The following is a 23,919-nucleotide window of genomic DNA, read 5'->3' as shown; positions in this document are numbered from 1 at the left end:
AATTCATTATAACACACTTGAACGTGTAACACCCTCCCGTAACCTTTAAAACAATTAATTACAAGTTTAAACCAACGAAATTAAATCAGACGACAACCCACAAACCTTAATTTCGCATAAATAAATGTTTCAATTCTTTTGATACCCTCCATTCTAATCTGCCCAACAATAAGCCACCCTTTGCTTGCGTGCATCACTATTTGATTCAGTAAATTCAATTCCTGACTTTTCTGCAATACAGCGTTTTTCTCGCTTGAAAACACTTATTCAACTTTTTCCTCTTATTCCACAAGTCAAAGTCAATTCACCAAGAAGTAAGAATTGTTGTTATGTACCACTTCAACCCACCTTTTCCTACCCCGATTGTATGTAAGTAAAGATGTGTAATGAATAACCAACAAATAATTAGTTATAATGGGTTCATGACAATGGAAATGCACGTACGTAAGGTGTACAATTTGACATTTGGCTGTTGCACATGACATCTTCGCTTTTAATTGGAACAGCAGCAGTTAGTCGAACTTATAATGCAAGTAGTTAGTTTCATGAATATGCACATTTTCTTAAGACTTTGGCCGGTCGGTTCGATGACCAGCCGTGCAAAACCGTGGTGCACATCTTTTCTGGCGCAGTGCAGAGATGATGAGTTTGAAATTGAAATGGTGTTGATGACTTGATGATAAATCACTGTTTACCAATTCTCACGAATTTACCACATGAACATACTTGCGTCTTTTTTTAGGTTTTCTTAAACTGCGGAGAGTCAGTAAGGGGTCGGTCTCGGTATTCTCTAACTAACCAGCGACGTACGTACGCCGTGGGCAAAGTCGGCCAGACCAGAAGCGTTGCAGCATGTTTTCAATTAAAAGGGGATCGTCGGATGATGAGACGAGACCTACTTCAATCTTCAATTAGTTGAATTGATGACTAATCCCACATTCGAAATTAGATTGAAGGAGACGCATGAGGTGAATCAAATAGAACGGATAAAGTCCATCCCAAAGTTTATAAATGGTCGTGATCACCAATTGTCTCATTTAGTTGGGTTTATTTACGTCGTCTGTAAAGTCGTGGGGTTAATTTGTAATTGTATTATATACTAAAGTTTGTTACAGAAAGTTTCCAATTTCAGAGTTTTTGGGGGTGTTAATTTAGCGAAAAATAATTACGTCCGATAATTCAATGTAAAATAAAACCGTCTTAAAGTTTTGAATTCAGTCCGAAATGAGACTGAAACGGATCTCTGGATGCTCAATAAGAAGAGTCGTCTCGATAAGTATAAGTTTATCCCTATTTCTAATAATTTTCTGTGAACGTGGAGATGCACAAAGGAGGCAAAATCCTGACCAATTTTTGCAATATCAATACCTTTACCAACCCCCGGATGACACGAGGCTAATCTCACAACGTAAGAAGCGAGCAGCAAAAATTAATTAACTCCTTTAAATTTCTATCCAATTAATTTTGCCCGTTACTAATCTCTCATCACCCAAAACATCCTTTTAGCCACCCCTGCCGACGATAGAACCATAATTTCTGACCTTATCGGCTTTTCCGCGTTCAAATTGATGTTCCTCCTCTCCGTGCCGATGATCTTTTCTATCTTTTTGGGAGCCATGTTAGTCCTTCTTTTTCCATTCCCTCTCATCACGTCAACTTCCGGTCTCGCCGGTGCGGCTGCAGTTGGACGGCGACAAGGCCGCCTCACCGAACCACCCCTGGTGGACGAGACGTTCGAACTTCTGCAATTATTGGGCTTACAAGATCACACCCCAGTTTCGAGAACGATACCAAGTGGGGCGCAATATTTCCCTAATTCTGACGCTCTCCTGGAGCCTCGAGTGGATGAAAGTGACAAGGTTTACCCCAGAGTGAAAAAACAGTTCAAGACGTTGCCAAAGTTGAAGAAATTGAAGATTTTGTCATCCTCTCCTAGTTCCGGTGGGTCTCCTCCCAAGGGGATGAGCAACATGATGAATAAAGATGACGAAAGCTGCTTGAAACGGATAGCTTGTGAAATCGGGAGAGAAAATAAAGACAAACATTCGAAAGAGTTGGTTAGCAAGTGAGTCGAATTGTATGTATACAGAGGTCCTTTAATTATGCATAAATTATCCCTTAAATCTTGAATGATCTCATTTCAGACTGATTAATAACATGTCGCAGAAAAACCAGCTAAAATACGCCAGCACGATTAGCGCGTACATGGATGGAGTTCAGTCTCAGGGGGTGGTTCTCATTTCGGAAAGCCCGAATCCACCACCCCCTCCGCAAGGGCCGGTATATCGGCACAATTTCTGTCCGAGGTACAAATGTACAATGTAAATAGTACAATAAACACACTTATAGGATGGGGTTATCATATATTTAATCGTATCAGTATTATGGTGTAAATGTATTTATATATTTTTTATTGCTAATGTTTACCTTTAGGATGAATTAAAAATACAGTGATTTTAGTAAATGTGTACATATTTACATCGCGCATGCAATACTTATCACTAGTTACATATGTAAATGAAGGGTGGCTAACCTAATAAAAAATTCCATTATTTATTTATGTCTCACATAAAAATTCATAACATTTTGAAAATGGAAGCTGAATCGTTGCTTGTGATGTAAAATAAACAACAAATGCTTCTATCATGAGACAAAAAGAGACTGGAATGGATAACCTGATATTTTATTCTTGCAACGATTCTGTAGAATATCATATTTCCGAGGAAAACGCAATTTTTATTTTTCTTGTGACTGGAACATGGGGCCCATTACGAATGGGCAGTAGCCTGTTGCTATTAGATCATTCCATTCTTAGTCATGCAAATCAATCAGTAAGTACTTATCAGAACACATCATGTCATGACAGCCCCGGAAACATGATAAGCTCTTTAACTACGCATCGGGTTTGCTAAAACATTCTGATAGCAAATTTCCACTACAAATATAATGCCACGCTGTTCCAACTATGCATGCTGCTGGATATGATTCCATCCTGATCGCATGATCATCACCCAAATTATGAAAAGCGTTCTTTATTAAATGAACGTTTAGACTCTGAAATCATTTGTGGCGAATAACGTACAAGTAAAAATCCTACTTGTTCAACATGCATAAGTATCCGATTTTTATGTTCTCATTGCCAATTTCATTTGGCGATTGTCCATGTAAATGAATACTTTCCATATCGACCTAACCATATATATCCTACCGTACGTACGCTGCGAAATTGTAAATAAACCGGTTACGAATGAGAATATTTAGCAATATAAAATATAATTTCAACTTGAAACGTTCCTACTTCCAAAATATTTCTATTAGACACATATTTTTCTCACGGACAATTCGGGTATTTAATGAAGTTGACAATGTGGAACATTTCATTCTCAAATACTCCTCCACCCGAACCAGTCATTTTGACACGATAAAAATCATCTCTCTCATCTCAATCTGTCCCCCGAGTACAATTTAAGATTTTCTAAAATGATCGAATATTGGTGGCACATTGCCCTACTTGCCATTGTTTTTTGGGCAGCAAAAGTTTGCATTTATCGCACCCAAACAAAACTTCTTGTCGTAAATGGCGCAAATCAAGACGAAGAAGACGCCAACAAGGTGATCATCCCATCCACTAATGTATCTACTGAGGAAACGGTATTCGATCTCAAAAAACCCGATAAGCGAATCCCCGTCTCCGTCAACTTCCATTTCACACGAAAGTGCAACTATGAGTGCGGGTTCTGTTTTCATACGGCAAAAACTTCACACATAACTCCACTCGAGGATGCAAAGAGAGGTAGGTCGGGTCGCCTGTCATCATACAGGATAAGCACCACTTATCATCGTACCTCACTTATCAATTTATTTATGTATGTCTCTCTTCAGGTCTGAAAAAGATGGCAGATCTCGGCATGAAAAAACTCAATTTGTCTGGAGGAGAACCCTTCCTCTATTGGAAATATGTCGGAGAAATCTGTAAATATTGCAAAGACGTCTTAAAACTGGAATCCGTCTCCATCGTCTCGAACGGGAGTTTAATCAAGGAACGATTCTTCAAACTGTACGGCCAGTACTTGGACATTCTCGCCATTTCCGTCGACTCTTTCGACGAGGAAACCAACATCAAGATCGGTCGGGGTAAGTTGAGTCTCAAGATCATAAATCATCCCACATGCTACTCTAATTTTGACACTTTGTTATATTTTACTCATGAATTATATGTAGGAACTGGTCAACACACTGCCAAACTGCTCACAATCTCAGATTGGTGCTCCTCCCACAATGTAAAGTTCAAGCTTAACACGGTCGTAAACCGGTACAATCATGCCGAAGATTTCGGACAAATAATCTCATCTCTCAACCCAACTCGATGGAAATGCTTTCAAGTTTTATCCGTTGATACGGAAAACACGGGACATAATTCACTCCGAAATTGCGCAGAGTTTCTAATCTCGGATGAAGAATTTGAAAATTTCTGCACCCGACACGCCCACCTGTCCTGTTTCGTTCCAGAGTCAAACTTTATGATGAAATCGTCCTATATAATTCTCGACGAGAAAATGCGCTTTCTTAACAAGGGGGACGTTTACAAGGAGTCTGAATCAATTTTGGATGTTGATGTGGAACAAGCGCTAATTGAGACGGATTGGGAGCCGGACGTCTTCGTCAAACGGGGAGGTGTTTATGATTGGACGGTGGATAAGCCTGCTTGTGGGGATGATCCTGCTCTTCAGTGGTGACTGATTTTGTGGCACTTTAAATTGTATGATTACTATTAACATTATACGCTTATGTTGAAATCTTAAGTAGAATATGCAATATTTTAGAATATTTTCAATATAGAATATTTTCATTACATATTTAACCTTGAGATTTGCATATCGAGTCAACTATTTATTAAAAAAACAGAGCTTATCAATTATAACTTTTCGCTTATCCCAAGGTTAAATTGTACTATTTCTTGTCACAATGTAATTGAGTTCCTAGCATTTCATGGATAAGTTAATTGTGGAGGGCAAGAATATTTAGTTGCATAGTGCGGATCCCTAAATTGTGCAAACATATTTTCCATTCATATTTTGTTCTTAATTTTTTGCAAGCATTATTATTAGCTTTATTACAACTTTTTTTCCATATTCTTCCGTTCATATGTACTTACCAAGTTACCACCACCTTACACATGTTCAAACAAAAACATGTATCGTGAAAGAGTTGCCTAAATAAATAAAGAAAACTTATGCAAACTTCCGACTTTCGTTACATAAATTCTATCCACGCATATTAAAAATAATAGAGGAAATGAGAACAAAATTGATGACATTAATTGCTCACTGATCGATGCTCCCTGATATGAACTCAAATCGTTCTTATCAACAATGCTTATATAATCATATCATAATTTACTTCAAAAAGACAACTCAATAAAAAACAATCACGATTTATTAACATAAACTTCAAAAATGTATTAAAGGTCAACACAAACGCAAGAACTTCTAAAAAAATTGAGACGCGTCCAGACTGAACGAAAATCGTCGCTGGAGAAAATTTGAATTGTGCCATACGAAAAAAATCCGATAACCTCACGATAACCTTTATTATACAACTTTCATCATTCTCTCATTAAATATGCGGCGTTGCCTATGACAACCAAAATGTCAATTATATTGGAGCACCTGATCAATGGAAAATAACGTGACTTGAATCCTCATTTTTGTGGCCACATTTATTATTCCATTCCACAAATGTATCAACCTCCTCCTCAGTTGATTGCAAAAATGAAGCTGCCATTGTCTCGAGTCTTTCGTATTGCATTTATAATATTCGCAGGAATATTACTTTTATTTGCCAATCTGAATTATAATCGGATCATCAAAATCACCTTTGCAGCAAGTGGAAAGAAAGTTATAAATATTTCATCCAGAAATTTTTCCAGTCTGGATTTTGCAGGTATATTTATTTGTATTTACATTATTTTTTGCATTGTCATTGTCACAAGATTTTAAAACTAACTTATCATCCTCAACTTTTTAAAAGGAGACGAACTCGACCTGGAATTCGTCATTTATGGGAACGAGCTTTCCACAAAGAGTAAAAGCAATACAAGAAGAAAGGAAGAAATGGTGACAACCTTGCTGCAAAATGATTCCAGGATTTTGAACTATATTCGAAAAAATCACTTATTCCCTCCGTCCACGAAAGAGTACAACTTAAGAAAGCCTGGCGTCGGTGAGACCGATTTGGACACCGGGCTAACTACCGTTATTAAGGAGCTACTGGGAGATAAGGTCAGGCTTTTAAACAAGGACTTCGTTCCACAGTTCAAATAATTTAGATACATAATTCCAGAAAAACGGATTTTTCATCGAAGCCGGGAGCAACGATGGTGAGCATATCTCGAGCACCCTCGGCTTTGAAAAATTCCGTTCCTGGAGGGGACTCTGTGTTGAGGCCTCCCCCGCACTGCAGAGCAGGTGGAGATCTAAAAACAGGAAAGCTTGGCTGGCAAACGTTTGTCTCTCGCCAAAATCGTGGCCAGTCTGGACCAATTTTCTTCATCGGGACGATTACTCGGTCGGCAGCAAGTTGGGGGATCCGGAAGATATTGTGGACGAAGTTGGAAATTGGACTCATTACAATGTTCCCTGCTTTCCGATATTTTCCATCCTGAGTGCCCTCAATGTGAAGGAGGTGGACTATTTCAATCTGGACGTGGAAGGCGTGGAGGAAGAAGTACTGAGGACGATTCCCTTCAACGAGATATTGATACGGGTACACAAGTACATTAATCAATGATGAATTATCTAAGAAAATTAAGATTTATCTAATTCTTTCCCTTTATTTAGACAATTTCGGTAGAGTTTCACAGAAATGCAGACGATTCGGCAAGGAAAACTGTGCAGGATTTTATGACTGGGAAAGGATACCAAACAGTGTATATTAAAAATGCCGATTATATATTTGCACATAACTCGATTGCGCCACAAAAATGATATCTGTAAAATTATAATGGAAGAATTAATGATATTAATTAATTGTAACATGTAAGGTAAGCCAATATTTGAGATATAAAATTTTGTTACTTTTTTTAAACCTTCGTCTTCCAATCCTTCTATTGAAACTAGAACAAATTTAGTCATTCGCATCAAAAAGTTATTTTATGAGCATGACGTGATGGGCAGTCAATGTCATCATAAAGCATTGTTTTGACTTCTAGGAGTGCGTATATCTCGGCAATCTAATATGAAAAAGCTTATCTTCATGGTAAATAAAACGGAGATTCGATTAAGCATCTTTCCACACACACCAATGATAAGGACGTCGTAAGGGGAAAAAACTTAAGCGTTATGATAATGCGAATTGCCCTCCAATAAATGGACCATTGTCAGTCTAGTCCTCAAATAACTTCATTATTCCTGCCTGCATTCTCTCATTCAGATAATGACACTACACCACCACCACCACATCAGAATCTTATAATATTCGCATTGCTGCATACATTCATCGCGATTTGAGGCGTAGACAGCCGTTGACGACGACTTCCTTCCGGTTTCCTCGAGGGTTTGTTTGTCTCACTGCTAGCAGCAGCAGATGTCGAGAACTGACATAACACAACCCTTTTCATGTTGTGTTGTATCTCTGCAATTCTGCATAACAAATATTTGTATGTTGATGTTTTCCTCGTATAAAAAACTCCTGGCAATTAAATCCCATGATGCTTTTTCGCGATTCTTCGTATCTAAATATCTGTAACATTTACGTGACGAGGGAGACGTCTGTGAAACGGTTCATGGTGGGAGAACTGTTGCAAAAACGAGCCCCAAGGCAAGTCCATCGCCCCGTTTTACAGCAATTCTTCTACTCACGTTACGTGCTGCTGGTGGGACAGTTGTTGGCCGTTTTGGTTGGTTTGCCGTTTGCTAGAGGAAGGAAGGAGCAGATGCGGAATATGGGTTTGCAAAAACAAAATTGTAGGCGAAAGAGAGTGAGGATGAGAAGATGAGAATTTGTGTGTGTGCGGATAGAGATCCGATCCTCCGAAGTTGTTCCAAGTAAAGTAGAACGAAAGGGAGAAACTCACCCGGATTTTGGCCAGTTGCTTGGAAAGCTTTCTCCGTACCACTCATTGAACTATTTACTTACTCAAGTGACTACCCAACCACCATCGCTTGACGCTCGGTGCCACTATAATCACGGTACATTAGTTACACACACATTTTGAAAATAAAGTGGGCTCTTAAAAAATACGTCATGGAAAAAATCTATCTATAGTACCTGCCATTTTTCTGGAAATAGCTTAAAAACTGGTTAATTACTCAGTTAAATTACTCGTGATTAAAGGACATTAAGAAGAAGTTCCCTATTCGCTATATACTTAAGAAGATTTTTCTGGAGAAGCTTGTCTATCCGGAAATGCAACGTAAGTTCTCATTTCAACATCAACTTTTTCATCTCTCTTTTCCTTCCCCCTCCATCACACTCATTTTAGAATTTAATCCCTTGAAATAACTTTATAATCCTATTACGATCCGATCATACGCCAGTCATCTTACTAAATACATATTCGGAGCGTAAGATACATACACCCGCTCTGCTCTGCTTTGCCGATATGAAAAATAGTATTAAAAGTAGAAGTAATAAATGAATCAAAGTTAAAAGCTTCTTCTTCTTGGCAGAAGAATCTCTCGGCTGCGTCTTCGTAGAACCCTCAGTTTTTCTCTCCTACGTACGTCGTCGTTCACATAATAGCCATTGTTCCTCCATCAGAGTTTGTTATACTGTTATCTTGCACGATTTCCAATTTTCTGATAAGTTCCAATCCATCTCAAGGTTGACTTGGCCTTTGACTTGGCCATCCACGTCCACGAGGAGGAGGAGGAAAAAGTTGTATGGATGACGTTGCCTGTCCTACTCATTTCATGAGTCTCGAGATCTTTAGAAATTTCCCAGAACAGTTTCAATCCTTAATTCCAGGTCTTGTGTGTCATATCAAATCGCGATTTGGGATAGAATTAGATTGAAATTTTGGACGGAAGAAAGGAAAATTCTCAAAGGTTAGGCTTTTAAGATTGCTGTAAAAGAATCAATTCTTCCCAAAAGTCTTAGTTTCCTAAAAATAATATGATTTCGTATAGTCGTTCTCGTTTTTTGATTGACAATTGGCATAGCAGTTTCATTATCGGACGTTTGTTGAGAGCGACGAATGGGATTTTTTATATGACAGATTTGATTAGAGAGAAACTTTTTTGTCAGGAAAAGTTGTCAGTTTCGTCGTGTTTGGAGAGATAACGGGTCCAAATTAATTTGTTTTGCTCGCTACAAAAGTTTTTTTTGTAAAAGCCGTCCCATTTTTATACAGTGTTACACAGAAAATGCGTGATTTAAAGTTGAGACTGGTCACGTAGTGTTCGTCCTCCATTGTGCATTTTAGTCTCAAATTGTACCAAATATCTGTAGATCATCTCATCAGTTCGCAATATTTTCACACAAATTTGGCAATTTGTTAATGTGTCCACTATTCCAGATAGTTTTGTTTACATAATTTAAGTTAGTAAAATAAAAGCTTTCCCGGAATTGAAAGTAGATCCGTATTGTTCTGGTAATCCATTTGTTGCGTTTATTTTTTACATCGTGGTATACACACATACAGCGAAATAGCAGTGTCACGTTTACCGTTATTTGTTGAAGTTGTCTGTTGTCCCGCAGTAAATAAAATTAACTGGACGCACAGGGTCCAGTATATTTTTGGTCAACTACACACGTCCAGAAACCCGCAGCAGAACGACAAACCAAATTAAAGTTTGTTTTTGTAGTGCTTTTGTTTGTAAAAAATAAAAGTAAACATGACCCACGTTTGATTCAGTTGAGATTTGTTCTTTTAAATTCGTTGCGTTTACTTTTTCCTGGTGAATTCAAAATTTGTCGTTGAGTTGTAGCTACATATTACATAAAATGTCCGCAGGTGGTAAATTCTAAAGTGCAAATAATAAAACACATATTACGTACATATTTGCTCATTCTTTGACTTGAATAATTTAAATATGGCCGAGAACCACCCACTTGCAAAATTAAACCACATCAAAGTCATTCAAGGCAGAGTCTTGGTTTGGAATAAATTGTCACTGTTTTATTGGCGGAATGAACAACGACGTAGAACACATGTGGTCGACTTCCGATTATTTATTACTCTACACAATCTTATTAGAAGTAGAATTAAATCGTCAACTTGGTTCATTTGGTTTTACAGCTTAAATGGTATTTGTTTCGTCCCTGGGCATATTTTACGACTTTGCCGTCGTTCTTCCTGGGGGATATGGAACAGTTTGGGTGACTTGACTACATACCTCAAAGGACGTGAGGAGATGACGAAATCAGACGAATCCTCTCTGTATACTTGCATAAGACATGTCTGTCTGAATTCTGTCCTTGCGGGTGTTTGGCTTGATTTTGATTACCTCATAAAGAGCTCCTCTTATCCAGTCCACACTAAATTAGTCGACATGACGGCACACAGAACAATCGGTTGGTTGACAATACCTCACAATTTCCTAATCAACAATTATGCATAACTTTACCGTACCACCCCTCCCACCACAATTCAATCAGGATTTGAATACATATAATAGATGAATAGCACACTTGTTGGGATGCATCTCCACGTCAGAAATTTCTCATCGCTATTCATACCACGGTTCTAATTTCAATCAATTCAACTCATGCCCAACCCACCCAAACTTAATACTGGATGGAACTATATAACTAATTAATTAATTAGGACAGGAGGCAGGCAAGACGTGCTGCTTTTTGAGTGGGGTGGGGTTTTCGGGTGGGTGGGCGAGTGAGTACACAATCAGAATGATAATTGGAAATTCTCTTAAAAGCTTGTATGTATACTTTGTTAGTTCACGACAGTCATACAAATTTCATACAAAATCCGTATCTTTCCGCCTAGAGGAAAACATCTCTAACTTTCACTTCAAAATGTGTGCCAACTACACACATACGTACGAACCTGCTTTGCATTAGCTAATAATCCAGGAACTCATCCATGTCGAAATTGTGCTTCTTCTTCGTCCTACTGCCTACCCAATTATATTATGCATTTCGTTACGGAATACGGAAATACATTATATTATTATGCTCAAGAAGACATAAGGACAAACTTTTGATGCATGTAAATACGTAGGTAGGTTCCTCGTTATATTATTAAAATAAATGAGCACTATCTAAATATCGTACCCCAAAACTATTTAATCTATGTACATACATCCCTCGCCTCAAGTAAAGTAACAAAGTATCCGGTTTTATTTCTGATCCGATGTGACACTAATTCCATTGTGTTGGAGGAGACGCATTGTTGTCGAGTCTCTCTTTGTTACAAGTTTCTGTACACGGACGGACGGACGGAATTTCTCCAGGAAATATAATAAGGGACGTGAGACGGACCCGAGATAATTATTCCGAACCAGTGGAACGCATGAAAAGTAATGCGATGACAATGAACATTCATTCATTGCGACATATGCGCTGTGGTGGTCGCCTCGTGTCGCATTGTTACCTCGCTGCTTTACTAATTACATCGTTTCTCACCATGTCCGTGAAAGTGGGAAACTTTCACAGGCCATAAGTCCAGAGAAAAATGGGAATGTGTCGGTTGGTGGAGAGGGGATAATGTTTATTTTAGGCTTGGGATAATACGTGATGATGATCATATGAAAGGGAAAGCAGATGCGGAATATTGGAAAAACAGGATTATTATATTATCCAAACTTTAGAGAAATAATAATGAACAAAGCTCAAGCTCCGTGGAAAATATAATATCCGAAATGAAATTGATATTTGTCTTTCATATCGTTGTGATTAATTTGAAATTTTACACACATCATTTCCCACACTGAGATGATACTCATCAGTACAATTTACCAGGCTACTGTTATTCTTACATTTGTAACTAAATATTCCAGGTACTGGAAGAGCAGCAGCAGGAAAAACGGTCGTCATCATCACCACCACCACCCCCGAATTTTCTCCGTGTGCGGTTTTCCTCTGAATAAATATCGTTTCCCACCCATCATGGAAATGCAATTGTGTGATGCTGCATACTAACGAGAATGGTAAATATTAGCAAAGCCAGCTGAAAAAAAAACTTGGAAAACCTCTTCACCAAAGTTAACTTATCTTCAAACGAGAACAATTTCCACCAGATGAAAATAATCCTTTTGCCTGACTTTCTCCATGCAAAGGACTCTCCATCTTTCTCTCTTGGTGAAATAACAAGATAAATATTTGACAAGAGGCGAGGAATATGTACATGTAGTGGAGAAGCATACACCTTTGCCAGCAAAACAGGGGGCATCAAACAACCGTCTCCCATAAACTTGAAAGAGCGACTCGAAGAAAAGTGGTTCTCTCATCAGAACTCAGGAGTTGAAAGTGAAAACAAGGAGTGGAAACTACTCCGAGCTGATGGGTTACGTCCAGAATAAATTTAAAGGATAAATAACATTCCATACATGTATGCAAGCGTTAAGGTGAACTTCTTTAGACACAAAGGGCCCAACGTCCGTATGTATTTTGAGTGAAGTCTTAATAACCAAAAGACACCAGGGCTACCCACACAGAGAGCGAAAGAGAAAGCGAAGTCGTCCTTCTAAGAGAGAACCAGAAGATAAAAGAAATCCGGATCCCATTAAAAATCAGGAAAGGAATAATTTACACAAACCGCAAACCTCTCCCCATTCATTCACCACCCGAAACATCACAATAATTTAATTCAGTTCACGACACGTACACAACTTTTGTGGGGAGGATATCCATTTGTCACCCACAAGAAGAAGAAAGCAGCATCTCAAAGAAAGCATGGGGAACAGACCGGATTGTGCGTACTTTCTCCTCTTGGGGCTATGTGGAGCAGCCTTCTTGTTGACGATTGGAGGTTTGTATATGCCGTCTCATTTTTGTAACTAATTAAATATGTCAGACTTTTGTTTTGTCAGAAAAAGTTGGGTTTTACTGAATACTTTTTTCCCATTAGGAATACTCACCTACGTCGCATTTAATCCTGGTTCAATCGACGGACACCCACATTCCGCGTTGTCTCATATTCCCCACTTTCACCACCACTCCCACCATCCAAACCCACACCACCCGAGTTATCACCATCCCGAAGTTCATCATCCCAACCAACACCACGTTGATAACCATACCCACTCAGTTCATTCCAATTCCACGACCAATAACGCAACCACCACCAACACTGCGACTTCCGGCTCGTCAGCAACGAATTCATCTTTAACATCAACTCCAAAATCTCCGGTCGAAAATTCCCCAGATCCTCCCACCACCATCCACCACGATCATGACCACGACCACACCCCAACTTACCCCATCCCCATCCCCCCATACCATCAAGGAGGTCATCACGACCCCATCCACCACAATCCCAACTCATCCGCCGTCATGCAGTCGGCCTATGAAGCCAAAGCCAAGCAGAGTTTAATTCTCGCCATCATCGGTCCCCTCTGCATCTTGTTGGGCGTCGTGCTCACCCTCTTCGTGGGCGTGTTGGCGTTGAAATACGACTGTGACAAAGAACCAGAGCCGAACATCTCTTTTCTCCGACTCAGGTCGGAAATGTCGCTGAATTTCGACCCTGACAAGAACAATTATGAATTGTTGCGACCATCATCCAGCATTGGAGAGGCGGGTGGTTTCTTCAGCATAAATCCGACCGGATTGCCGGTAGAGTCATCATAGAAATTTGCATAATTTGGATAACACACATACTCACCAACTTTTACTTATCGAGATTACTTTATAAATACAAATGTTAACCAAGGATTTTAATTATTTTACGTTATTTATTCTAGTTGAAACTGAGATAGATAAGTATTGACCACAGTTTCTTATTATGTGTGTACATATATTTTTATGGTGACATGTATAAGGCCCTAATTTACAACGTACTAAAAAAATCACGACAGTTTTACGTCTTCATATAATTCATTATAATTCCTTATTGAATAGAAATCTTACTTTGTAACGTGTACATAATTACTAAAATCATGATGATGACAGACCTAATTTTATACGAGGCAAGCTCTCTCCAACCAAACCATAATAATAGAAATGTTGGCATGCTTGCGTGAGAAATTTGAGATTTTTGGTGCTATTCTAGTGAATGAATTGGATATGGCTGTGATAGTTGTTGATGGAAAATTGACTACATTTTAAAACCACGACTTTTACGAGTGAACAATATACATTACATAAATAAATGGATTATCTATATAGCACTAACAATTATATTTTATGTCATTCCTGGGCGTGACAGAGTAAAATACTAAGAATACTTTTACGACATAATTATTAACTCTAGGATAAATATTATGACATGTAATTCCGAATTTTAGACTTCAATAAAGTTTACCGTGTCGAGTTACTCGGTGTTGTTGTTGACTATCCAAAATTTTATTACACTCTGCGGACTGCGTAAAGTGTTTACTAATTAAACGCCTACTTTTAACGGGCTGATTTAATTATTAAAGTGCTTTACTTAACCCGACCCCATTATTCAGTCTCAGGCCACAAAATCCATTATGAACGACACGGAAAACAAATTAAATTAAAAACCTGGAAAAAGTATATCGTATACAAGCTTTGACATCGTCGTCGCCGTCGTTTTGAATGAATGTCGCTATTTCGCAGCATCACTGATGTGTTGATGTAATTTCAATTTCTTAATTAGCTTTTTCCATTGGCAAAGCATTTTGGAATTTGGCTGGAAAAACAGTCCTGAACTTTTTTTTTAGACAAGGAAGAAAACTCTGGTCTGATTTGATTACGAGATCAGCAGGGAAATAACTTTGGTGCTTCAACAGTTTCAAAGGAGAAACTTTACATTCATGCAGATAAGTAAGTGGGCGATTTAGGGTTTAAAACTTTAGAAGAATAACGGTCTCGTATGGACTCAAAGTGATCATCGTTGAGGATGAGGATACCTTAATTGAGTACGAATAAACCTTAACGGATTCGACATTGATGATGATGAGGCAGCCAAAGTTTCAACGTGGTCGTAATAAAATCTGAAAGTTTGGATGGTCTAACCGCAGAATAAGTATCTGCAGTTGAGTTGTTCAAGTACGTCTTAAGTACTCCCCTGAATGAAGTACGTAGCTTTGGTGGGTGATTGTCATGTCATATCTTACTCTACATATATTTTTAGGTTAAACAAGATCTAATTTTGCATGAAAATGTGAGACAACGTCAGGTCTGTAAATAAGTGATGATTTTTTTTGCGAAGGACGAAACAATTGTTTGTTCAATTGGTAAAAAAAACAAGATTTTTCATGCTGGATACATATACGCAGAATTGGGGCAACAACAACGACCCCACTTTTATCGTAAAATACTTATTCGTTAGCAGATACATAGATAATCAATAATTTTTTAGAAATTAGAAAACTCAAAAAACAGAAACAACCGTGTACAGTAGGTTTGTTAAAACGCTCTCTGAGACAAAATTGACGGTTGAATAAAGGTTTACATAATTCATAAAAACATGGTTTTTAGTCGAAAATTTAGTAAAAAATTTAGTAAAAAATCGAAAGAAAATGTGTTTCAAGATTAATTAAGATATATACATAAGAACCTCTCCGTATAAGCATTTAGGATTAGTCGAATTACACAACAATTTTACTAAAAAACATGCCTCTTATGTAAGAAATCCTGGAATTTTAAGCTCGACATATTTTTCTCCATAATTCCGCCACGGGACTTATTTTCGGCTTAATTTCCGGAGTAAATTGATTGCCCTAAAAAACTTAGGATAAATTACTTAAGCCATGGAAGGATTAAACAAAAAATCTCTGTTTTACATTCATTCTGCATGGGAAAAGTTATCCCCCTGTTGTATAAACTTTTACTTGGTCGTAAACCTCCCCGCACTTTACAAGGACACATTTCCCTCCATCTAAAAGCGCTATTATTTTGTCACCACCTCATGAAATCCATCTCACCGAAACTTGAGCCAATTATTCCTCGATCACGCAGCAACAAAAAAGTTCGTATCCTTTACATCACCATTAAACATAACTTGAGACTTAATGCACCATACATAATGTACAAAACCCGTATAAACATACAAATACAGGCACAAATCCACAATTCCCTGTCGCAATATCTAATTCCTATCTATCTCATGACAAGAATTAGATAATCTCCCTCCTAGGAAGATTAAAGCTAGGTAAGCATATTGCATAACAGCATTGATACGATTCTTCCACCATGAGACGCTTATCCAACTCTTTAAGAAGAGCGGATATGTAGGATTTGTCCCGTCTTTTTTCTCTCCCACCAACAAACCAGGCAAAACTACTTCCACTCCTTAAGCCTGAAAAAGTACTCTTATTTTTGTGTAGTTGCACCAAAATCGTTACAACTTTTACCATTGACACGTCATCTTCGTCATGTCATCTTCTTGAGAGTCTTGAATTGACATTCACTCCGACCGACCGAGGAAAGATGTGTGCCAGCAATTCTGCACGGTTCTATGCTTCATATATCGTTCCTTTCTCACTAAAATGTCCTATTCTCTCAATCGTTACGTTACGTATTATTACGTGGACTGGATGGTTTGCTTGGTCGGTTGGTTGAGCCGGCATTGTGTTACTTGACTCATCTCTCAAAGGGTGGGTAAAAGTGCACTTAATTTTATTATATACCAATTTTATGGCTGTCTTCTACCAACGAAACGATACCTCTTACAAAAGGTGGGCAAAGTGACTGACTCGAGTCACTCACTCTCTTCGAAATTGTATAATAAAGGTAAACTTTTATGATTCGGGTGGAATGGTTGATGGTGTCTTTTATTTATTTTATGCCCCCAGCGCACTATTGCTAAGAGAATTACGGACATTCCTGTCTCTCTCACTTCACTAAATTGCCAAAAGTATAAGAAGAAGTGTCCAAGTATACATTGGTTTTGGGGTGGATTAGCCTTACAGGCTTACTTATTGGCTGGGAGCTGTAGCAGAAGAATACGAGGAAGTTTGGTTTAAAGTCTTCTCAGGCATAATGCGATTTGTCACACCTTATCTTTTCACCCTGCCTGAGAGATGCACTCTCTCACCCTTAAAATGCTCGGCTTTCGTGGTTTTGGAGTTGGCCAACAACCTTGAATCTTTCCGGTGGGTCGTCTTACTCACGTGGATGTACCTCCTCTCAAAAGAGCAGATTGCACACCAGTAGAGCCAGCAGAGATCTTGAAATCCGAACGAAATCCAGTCTCTCGAAATAAATCCAAGTGTGCGACACCAAGCCAGTAAATGGGCCCGCATTAACATTTCCACTTACATTTGCCACAAAAGTATGTACATTCTGTAGTGACTTTGCCATTTAAGTCGGCACTCGTACTACCACCATCTTTTAAATCTGGGCACATTATCTTATCACTGCTCGCATTAAATTATGCCAAATTGAGTAGAAAGAGCTATAAACCAGGGGAAGCAAAAGTTGGCAGAGAAAGTTTAGCTTCGTAGTAGGTGGTCCGGGAGGAATTGGGGAAGGCTGCTTTTTCACAGCCATGCTGCATGCAAAAAGCAGTATTGAACTGTTCCATTATCCTCGACGCTCCTGTCTGAATAATATCTCTGCGAAGTACAATAGGATCAAAGCAACTCGACCAAGTTAAAATTAATGTGTGTCCAGATTTTTCGCTATAAAATGGTCGTAGTAATTCTACCAAGTAATGCATACGTACATACCTCAATCGTGCATGTCGTGGGACAGACTCTGCTCCCCTCAGACACGACCAAATCCTGAAATTCACGTAGTAATAAAGTGTATGTACATGCCTACCAACTAAATTGATGGGATATAGCGCAGTATTCCTAGTACGCCGCAGACTTTGAAGTTCTCATCTCTTGGATTGGATTGGGATTCTTGACAAAATTCGCTCCTCTGAAAGAATGACACTGCTCACCAACCTCTGCCAGTTTCCGTTCTTGAGGATGATCGCATTCCCATCTAGCCCAGCAGACAAAGGAAAAGGATGGTGAAAGAAAAGCTCACTATTTTATCACGTCGAGTAGGAGAAAGTTGTCGTTTTTGGGAGAATCTGTGTGCAGGAGAGAGCGACGAACGGGACGACTTTTCAGATGTGCTGTAACTTGGACTTTTTTGGAACAGAGAAATGTACACGAGTCGCATTTGGCTAAATGCTTTTATCTTTAACCTTCATCTAAAACATGACTTTTCTTTCTTTTCTTCTTCTGCTGGTCGGGTGCCAGGCAGACTTTTGTTCTATACAGATTCGGATGCAAAAAGTTTGGATAGTATGGCAATGGCACACGCATGATGAATCATCAGCAGAAGCATGGGATATTATACCCGCATTTTATTTCATGGGGAAAACTTTACCCGTGCATTTCGTGATGTCCTTGTTAATTTCATGCCCTTTTTGCTATTATGCAGTATTTTTATATGCTTGCATAATACGAAAAGTCTATGAAAATTCTCAGTCTGGAAAAATGTGACGCGAGACACATCATTATCGTCGACGGAAAACTTTCTCTGCTACTAAAACTCAAAATTATTACGGTGTAACAAGTGGTGAAGTCGAGTGTACTAAAATACATTTCACGATAGACTAACCACTATAATGGGTAAATTTATGTAGTAATTAATCCAAAATGTCAATGAATACGAATTCCTTTTAATACACATAAAATCACAAAACTTTGCTGAGATAAACTTTTTTGTGCAAAAAAACCTAATTACTTAGTTTTCCAATCTAGTTAATGAGCTTAGAAAAAAAGATCAAATTTCACAAATTTTACTTTCACCTGGAAATCAACTGGGAAATCAAATTCTGAAATCGGGGGAATTCGACACACATTTATTACTTCTAGAGGATATATAAATATGTAAATATGTGGGTGTGGGGCACATACTCTCCTGGGCGCTATGAATTGAAGGTCAACATGCCCACGGCATAAAATTCTGTATTATGCCCAATAAGATGATCATACGCCTAGTTAAATTCAATTTTATTAAAGTGGTAAATATTTGCGGATCCATATTGCGAATATTTATTTGCATCAGGCAGACGTTTTACGGGTGGGAAGTGAAAGTGATGAAATGGAAAGTACCCTCTTTTCCTACGGTGGACTAGTCAACTACTACTTTGCTCATCCGCCACTTCTCTCACCACACCACGGTGAAGATCAGTTTTCCATTATATTATGTAAATATATTGAAATGTGAGTGCAAAATTCAATGCAACAAATCTTATCCGACATAATCCAAACAAAACAAAATACTTGGGAATTTTCGAGTGGAATGAACACCAACGCGGCTGAATATTTAAAGACTTTATCATATTTTCTGCATTTATGCCATATTTTCGCTCGGAAATGGAGAGTTAGATCAATACGTATTTAACACATGAAAGAATGATGACGGGGCCTCGCTTTCTGAGGATGAGTGCAAATATCTGCATTCCTTTTGTATTTTACTTAAGCCCAATAAAGTGCAGGGTGAATAATCTGCAGAAATCGGTTCCTCGAGCAATTCGTAGAAATTGTCAAATGTCAGAATATTTAAGATACGTAAAGATGAAAAGTGATGTATTCAGGCCAACGGCGTGGGTGAGAATGTAGGTATGTAAATACATATTTGACATAATTTAATTGTTGAGTGATTTATTTCTTAGATCTTTTTTTAAATATTTGCAAGACAAGGTATTATAGGAATTTGTAACTATTTAATAAGTCTGTATTTGCACAGATTTTTTATTTGCATTTGATGAAATGAAATGTTGAAATATTGAATTATTTGGATGCCAATTTTGCAAAAAAATGAGATATCGCAATGAGAATTGGGACAGTTTTGCAATTTTTCGAACATGAACAAATGAGACATTTACCTACGTTTTTTGATCACAGCAAATTTATTAGTCGATACAGATCAATCTTTTGATCTGTATCTGTCGTTAAATTCTTTAAACTCTTTAACGATAACGACGACGTGGGGTCCACACAAACCGAAATATCTCCACTCTTCTGGACATTCTTCTGGCTCCATTCTGAGAAAATTAAGCACAACTTCATAAGAATTTAATAAGAATTAAAGTCGTTGAGAGTCTCAACTTGAGACTAAATATATATGAAACTTACTTACTGAAAGTTTAAATGTCCCAACAAATGGTAAAAATTTCGCTCCGTGCAAAACACTTACTGCTTCTAACTTTCCGAGAGAACCATCCTTTTATAAATTTGAACCAGTAATCTAACCAGAACGAGCGGAATTTTACAAGTCCAACCTTAAACCATGCAGATTATAGGAGAGATCATCACCATTAAATTAGATGCTCTTTTAGAACATTTTAGAACATTGCCGTAATCCTGTCCAAGGAACTGCATGCATCATTTATGCACACGTCAACTTTGTAATGGACGCTTGTTTCCATTCCAGTTTTCGTTAGTCTGGAAATACCACCACCAACCAATTCATCGCTAATTCATTGCCCATTATGCAACACATGTAGGAACACGCATTCATCTTTTAGTAGGTTTCTTTTACCGAGACACAAACTCCTTTTCTCTGTTTGAGCCTTCAGTTCAGCAAGGAATTGTTTTTGTTTAATGTTTGAACAAACTAGTTACTAAAATTGCGTCGAGTGTGTTACTTACAAGCTATAATTATTAGCGTGTCTAAATTTAGCTCTCCTGCAAAGATTTATGTGCACACTTGCATAATTTGTTACTGCTCGAATAAGCATACATACATAATAAATCTCTACGTAATCACTTACTAATTTACCTTATCTACCGGAACATAGAACTATTCGTCAACCAACCTTATCCTCCTTGATAGGTTTAAAAGAGACTTTTAGAAAATTCTATATGTAAAAGAAGTCTTACATAAATAGTAAATTTTCTATTCCACTTGAGAATGAGAAGCAATCTACTCCAGTGAAACGTGATTGATCGACATTTGGGTTTATTCTTCGCCGGAATCCGGACAAGTTTTTCGTTTTAATTGAAAAACTATTTTCGACGGTAGATTATTATGTATGTCAGTCAGATATTTAAGGTGTATAGGACTTATGTGTACCAAATCCTTGATTTCAACTTAATTGCGCAGCTCCTATAGGATTTGTGTAAATGAGACCAGAAAACTTTCTAATTCGCGTATCAAGAAATTCGCACGTACTCATTTTTTACAAGTTACTCAATTTGAATACGAATGAAATCTACGGTGACAGTTCCTGAGCGTAGGATGATGATTTACTAGTTTTAAGCAGCTACATCCACACTCCATGATTTCAGGGTAAAATCTAGTTTTTATAGGGAGAACCATTCTCGGCCAGTTTGGCTATTATATTGCCACACAATGACAGATTTATTCTTAAACCGAGAATGAAAAGCTGGATTGTTTCGCCAACCGCAATGTGACCTCTTTGAGGTCGTGGTGACACCATACGCACGCATCGTGATCAGGTCCTACTCAATGTTGGATGAGTATAAAAAACAACAAATAACACACTGACCGCAAACCTGATGTGGACTCTTGTTTTGAAAAACCGTGCTAAATCCCGGGGTGGGTATTACAAACGTAACGGACGTAATACCCACGTGTTTACCAGAGATCGATGCCTACCAATTTACGGCGGCGCTAATTTTGGCGGGTTTTCCGCAGCGCGACAGCCCAATGTTGAAGGAATAGGAAATCAGATATATCGGCGGCGGCATAAAATCCGCGGCGTCGACCTCTGGTGTGCACCTCCTTCCTCCTTTTCGGGATTAACCAGCCTTGACATCACCATTCCATTTCCATCCCGATCCAATCCAAAAGAGAGTAATAAAATCAATCCAAGCTCCACGAACTGCGAATTATATGCATTTTAATCAAATATTCCCGGAACCAACAATGCGCACAAAACTGCGGAATACTACGATTCAGGATTTTTTTGACCAGGTAAAGAATTTCCTAAGGTTGCTCGTGGCATGGATATGAATTTAAATGCATTCAATCAATCATGTATATAACTTCCCCTCCTCAAGCAACCATGCATGCACTTTTACGGCTGCTAAAGCCTTTCCCAAATACCCATGAAAACCATTCAAGTGATGAACGCATGTCGGCGCCGGGATGGAAATACTTATAGAGAGATGATAAAAAATGGCAGACGGGTTAAGACCTTGCGAATTTATTAGCAAGAATACTAAAAAGTTGAAAAGCCTCATGAATAGATTGCTAAAATACGCCAAGGTTGCGGTTACATATGGAACCTGTTTTTGAACCCAAATTTCCAGGTCCTTCTTTTACCTGAATCAAATTTGGGAAAAAAATCCTGATTGAAATATATCCCCATGTCCCTATCCCCTCCCTCATCTCAGTTATGACTCCCACTACTCAATGTACATCCCACATGTCCACTTTATGCCTCCATTTAATCTAAAATCGCAGAAAATCTTGCCCATTCCATGGTCACGGGGTAAATACTTCTACGTAGCAGAGAATCGAACATGGAATCTGCCGGACTTTTGGCAGGATATTGAAAGGGGGAGGGTTCCTTCTTTTTCTGTGCTTTCTCTCTTTATGGTCCTCTCTTTTACTTACTCTATAAGAAGAATGCAGTCATGTTATTACGAAATTTAGGGCTCTCTATAGATAGATAAATTCGCCACGTCACAGATCGCAAATAAATTGCAAATCTGGTACAATGATGTGCGGGAGTATTTTTCTTCGTCGTCTGTCCTCCTTAATATATTTGTTCGCATTTTGCTACATACTTACTTACGTAACAAGAAGTAGGAGGAGGACAATTTCTCGTTTTTTTTTGTGTGCCACACTCCACTGTCATGTTCAACTTGGATGGGGAACATCTTGTGCTCCAGATTGGACATCCGATCCAGATCCAGAAAGACTGTCTTTGTTGCCTGGTCCGATTTGGTCGACTGGATAGATAACGACTTGTTTCTCTCGATCTCTTTCGCATTTGCATCCCCACTTCTCTTGATAGGCTGATTTTTTTTTTCTGTACGAATTTAAGTACATTTACCAGCATCCCAAAATCTGTGTCGCACGTTCGTTAAACCGTACAAATTCTCAAGTTGCATGCAAACTCGATCTGATTCAAGTCATGGTTTAAAAGGGTTTTTCTGTATCAGTGCCATTCTCCCGTCAGTCACATCATTAGTGCAGAGAGTTCATTTGCATGTGTTGTCTATCCAAGATAATAGCACAACAGAAGGAAAACTTGATGTGCGAATCTTATGAAAAATGCATGGCGACTCGAATTGCAACATTTCGATTCCATTTGAGCCGACAACTAAATACTTCTTCTGCCTGCATGCAGTACTCTTCTAACTCTTTTAATAATACATCTTCACAACATCTCAACTGCAGAAAACAACGATTGGTTTTGCCATTCACTTTTATGTCACTGCACACAAAATAATAATGTAACGTAGAGCGCGGATAGAAGAAAAACAGCAGGGGAGTTGTTTAACAAATCTCCCAAGTTTAATAATAAGACTCAATTCTGCAGAGAATAATATTGCCCCCTCGTGTCATTCCAGCCCCAATATTTATCGGGATATCGACCCCATCAAATAATAAAAGTTATGCAATACGGCATTCTTTTCCCATCGTCTCGTATATAAAACTCATTAACCTCGACGGGCCCAAAGTACGTCTCAAGTCTCAACAATAATCCATTTCATCTCATCTCATCCAAGCTCTTCTAATAACTTATTGCCTACCGAACTACTTATTATACTCGACTACAAAACCTGTCTACACCGCACAATGCCAACGTCCACAGGCTCCTTCGTGCAATAAATGAAGAGATACACATAAATAATAAGTAGGCACCAGATAAAAACCAAGCAATAAATATCATGTCATTCTTCTTCTTCT

The 23,919-nt window shown here is 38.4% G+C and overlaps 4 protein-coding genes and 1 long non-coding RNA gene across 7 annotated transcripts; 4 read left to right on the top strand and 1 right to left on the bottom strand.

Moving 5' to 3' along the window:
- Window positions 1-938: 938 nt before the first annotated feature.
- Window positions 939-2,556, top strand: LOC110849325. Its single transcript, XM_022096729.2, has 3 exons — window positions 939-1,408; window positions 1,507-2,065; window positions 2,145-2,556. Exons 1-3 carry the CDS (start codon window positions 1,225-1,227, stop codon window positions 2,323-2,325), a joined length of 924 nt encoding a protein of 307 aa, XP_021952421.1. The 5' UTR covers window positions 939-1,224; the 3' UTR covers window positions 2,326-2,556.
- Window positions 2,557-3,248: 692 nt separating this feature from the next.
- On the top strand, window positions 3,249-5,234 carry LOC110849022 (radical S-adenosyl methionine domain-containing protein 2). Its single transcript, XM_022096397.2, has 3 exons — window positions 3,249-3,793; window positions 3,883-4,134; window positions 4,222-5,234. The coding sequence occupies exons 1-3, from the start codon at window positions 3,481-3,483 to the stop codon at window positions 4,734-4,736; spliced, it is 1,080 nt and encodes a 359-aa protein (XP_021952089.1). The 5' UTR covers window positions 3,249-3,480; the 3' UTR covers window positions 4,737-5,234.
- Window positions 5,235-6,113: 879 nt separating this feature from the next.
- Window positions 6,114-6,986, top strand: LOC110849021 (protein Star). Its single transcript, XM_022096396.1, has 3 exons — window positions 6,114-6,281; window positions 6,343-6,765; window positions 6,840-6,986. Exons 1-3 carry the CDS (start codon window positions 6,114-6,116, stop codon window positions 6,984-6,986), a joined length of 738 nt encoding a protein of 245 aa, XP_021952088.1.
- Window positions 6,987-7,906: 920 nt separating this feature from the next.
- Window positions 7,907-14,434, top strand: LOC110848567 (histidine-rich glycoprotein). Its single transcript, XM_022095814.2, has 3 exons — window positions 7,907-8,413; window positions 11,958-12,928; window positions 13,028-14,434. Exons 2-3 carry the CDS (start codon window positions 12,853-12,855, stop codon window positions 13,747-13,749), a joined length of 798 nt encoding a protein of 265 aa, XP_021951506.1. The 5' UTR covers window positions 7,907-8,413; window positions 11,958-12,852; the 3' UTR covers window positions 13,750-14,434.
- Window positions 14,435-19,677: 5,243 nt separating this feature from the next.
- LOC118435482 lies at window positions 19,678-21,958 on the bottom strand. 3 transcript variants are annotated; one of them, XR_004834790.1, is made up of 3 exons: window positions 20,349-21,952; window positions 20,173-20,280; window positions 19,678-20,077 (listed from the first exon to the last, which is right to left on the bottom strand). It is a non-coding gene; the product is annotated as an uncharacterized LOC118435482 (long non-coding RNA). The 3 variants fall into 3 exon arrangements; XR_004834791.1 differs by having other exon boundaries at window positions 20,169-21,958; XR_004834789.1 differs by having other exon boundaries at window positions 20,173-21,933.
- Window positions 21,959-23,919: the final 1,961 nt, after the last annotated feature.

The sequence above is a fragment of the Folsomia candida genome, unplaced genomic scaffold (genome assembly GCF_002217175.1).
Source record: "Folsomia candida strain VU population unplaced genomic scaffold, ASM221717v1 Fcan01_Sc004, whole genome shotgun sequence".
NCBI classification, from domain to species: Eukaryota; Metazoa; Arthropoda; class Collembola; order Entomobryomorpha; family Isotomidae; genus Folsomia; species Folsomia candida.
Note: the sequence above shows the minus strand (reverse complement) of the source record. Positions and strands in the feature narration are given on the sequence as shown.

What these genes read in the sequence shown, in the direction of transcription:
- LOC110849325 (XM_022096729.2), top strand. Translation starts at nt 1,225, where the DNA reads ATGAGACTGAAACGGATCTCTGGATGCTCAATAAGAAGAGTCGTCTCG. An exon ending in CACGAGGCTAATCTCACAAC is followed by an intron (nt 1,409 to 1,506) that starts GTAAGAAGCGAG and finishes ACATCCTTTTAG; the next exon opens with CCACCCCTGCCGACGATAGA. An exon ending in TCGAAAGAGTTGGTTAGCAA is followed by an intron (nt 2,066 to 2,144) that starts GTGAGTCGAATT and finishes ATCTCATTTCAG; the next exon opens with ACTGATTAATAACATGTCGC.
- LOC110849022 (XM_022096397.2), top strand. Translation starts at nt 3,481, where the DNA reads ATGATCGAATATTGGTGGCACATTGCCCTACTTGCCATTGTTTTTTGG. An exon ending in ACTCGAGGATGCAAAGAGAG is followed by an intron (nt 3,794 to 3,882) that starts GTAGGTCGGGTC and finishes GTCTCTCTTCAG; the next exon opens with GTCTGAAAAAGATGGCAGAT. An exon ending in CAACATCAAGATCGGTCGGG is followed by an intron (nt 4,135 to 4,221) that starts GTAAGTTGAGTC and finishes AATTATATGTAG; the next exon opens with GAACTGGTCAACACACTGCC.
- LOC110849021 (XM_022096396.1), top strand. Translation starts at nt 6,114, where the DNA reads ATGGTGACAACCTTGCTGCAAAATGATTCCAGGATTTTGAACTATATT. An exon ending in AGGAGCTACTGGGAGATAAG is followed by an intron (nt 6,282 to 6,342) that starts GTCAGGCTTTTA and finishes ACATAATTCCAG; the next exon opens with AAAAACGGATTTTTCATCGA. An exon ending in TCAACGAGATATTGATACGG is followed by an intron (nt 6,766 to 6,839) that starts GTACACAAGTAC and finishes CCCTTTATTTAG; the next exon opens with ACAATTTCGGTAGAGTTTCA.
- LOC110848567 (XM_022095814.2), top strand. Translation starts at nt 12,853, where the DNA reads ATGGGGAACAGACCGGATTGTGCGTACTTTCTCCTCTTGGGGCTATGT. An exon ending in CTTCTTGTTGACGATTGGAG is followed by an intron (nt 12,929 to 13,027) that starts GTTTGTATATGC and finishes TTTTCCCATTAG; the next exon opens with GAATACTCACCTACGTCGCA.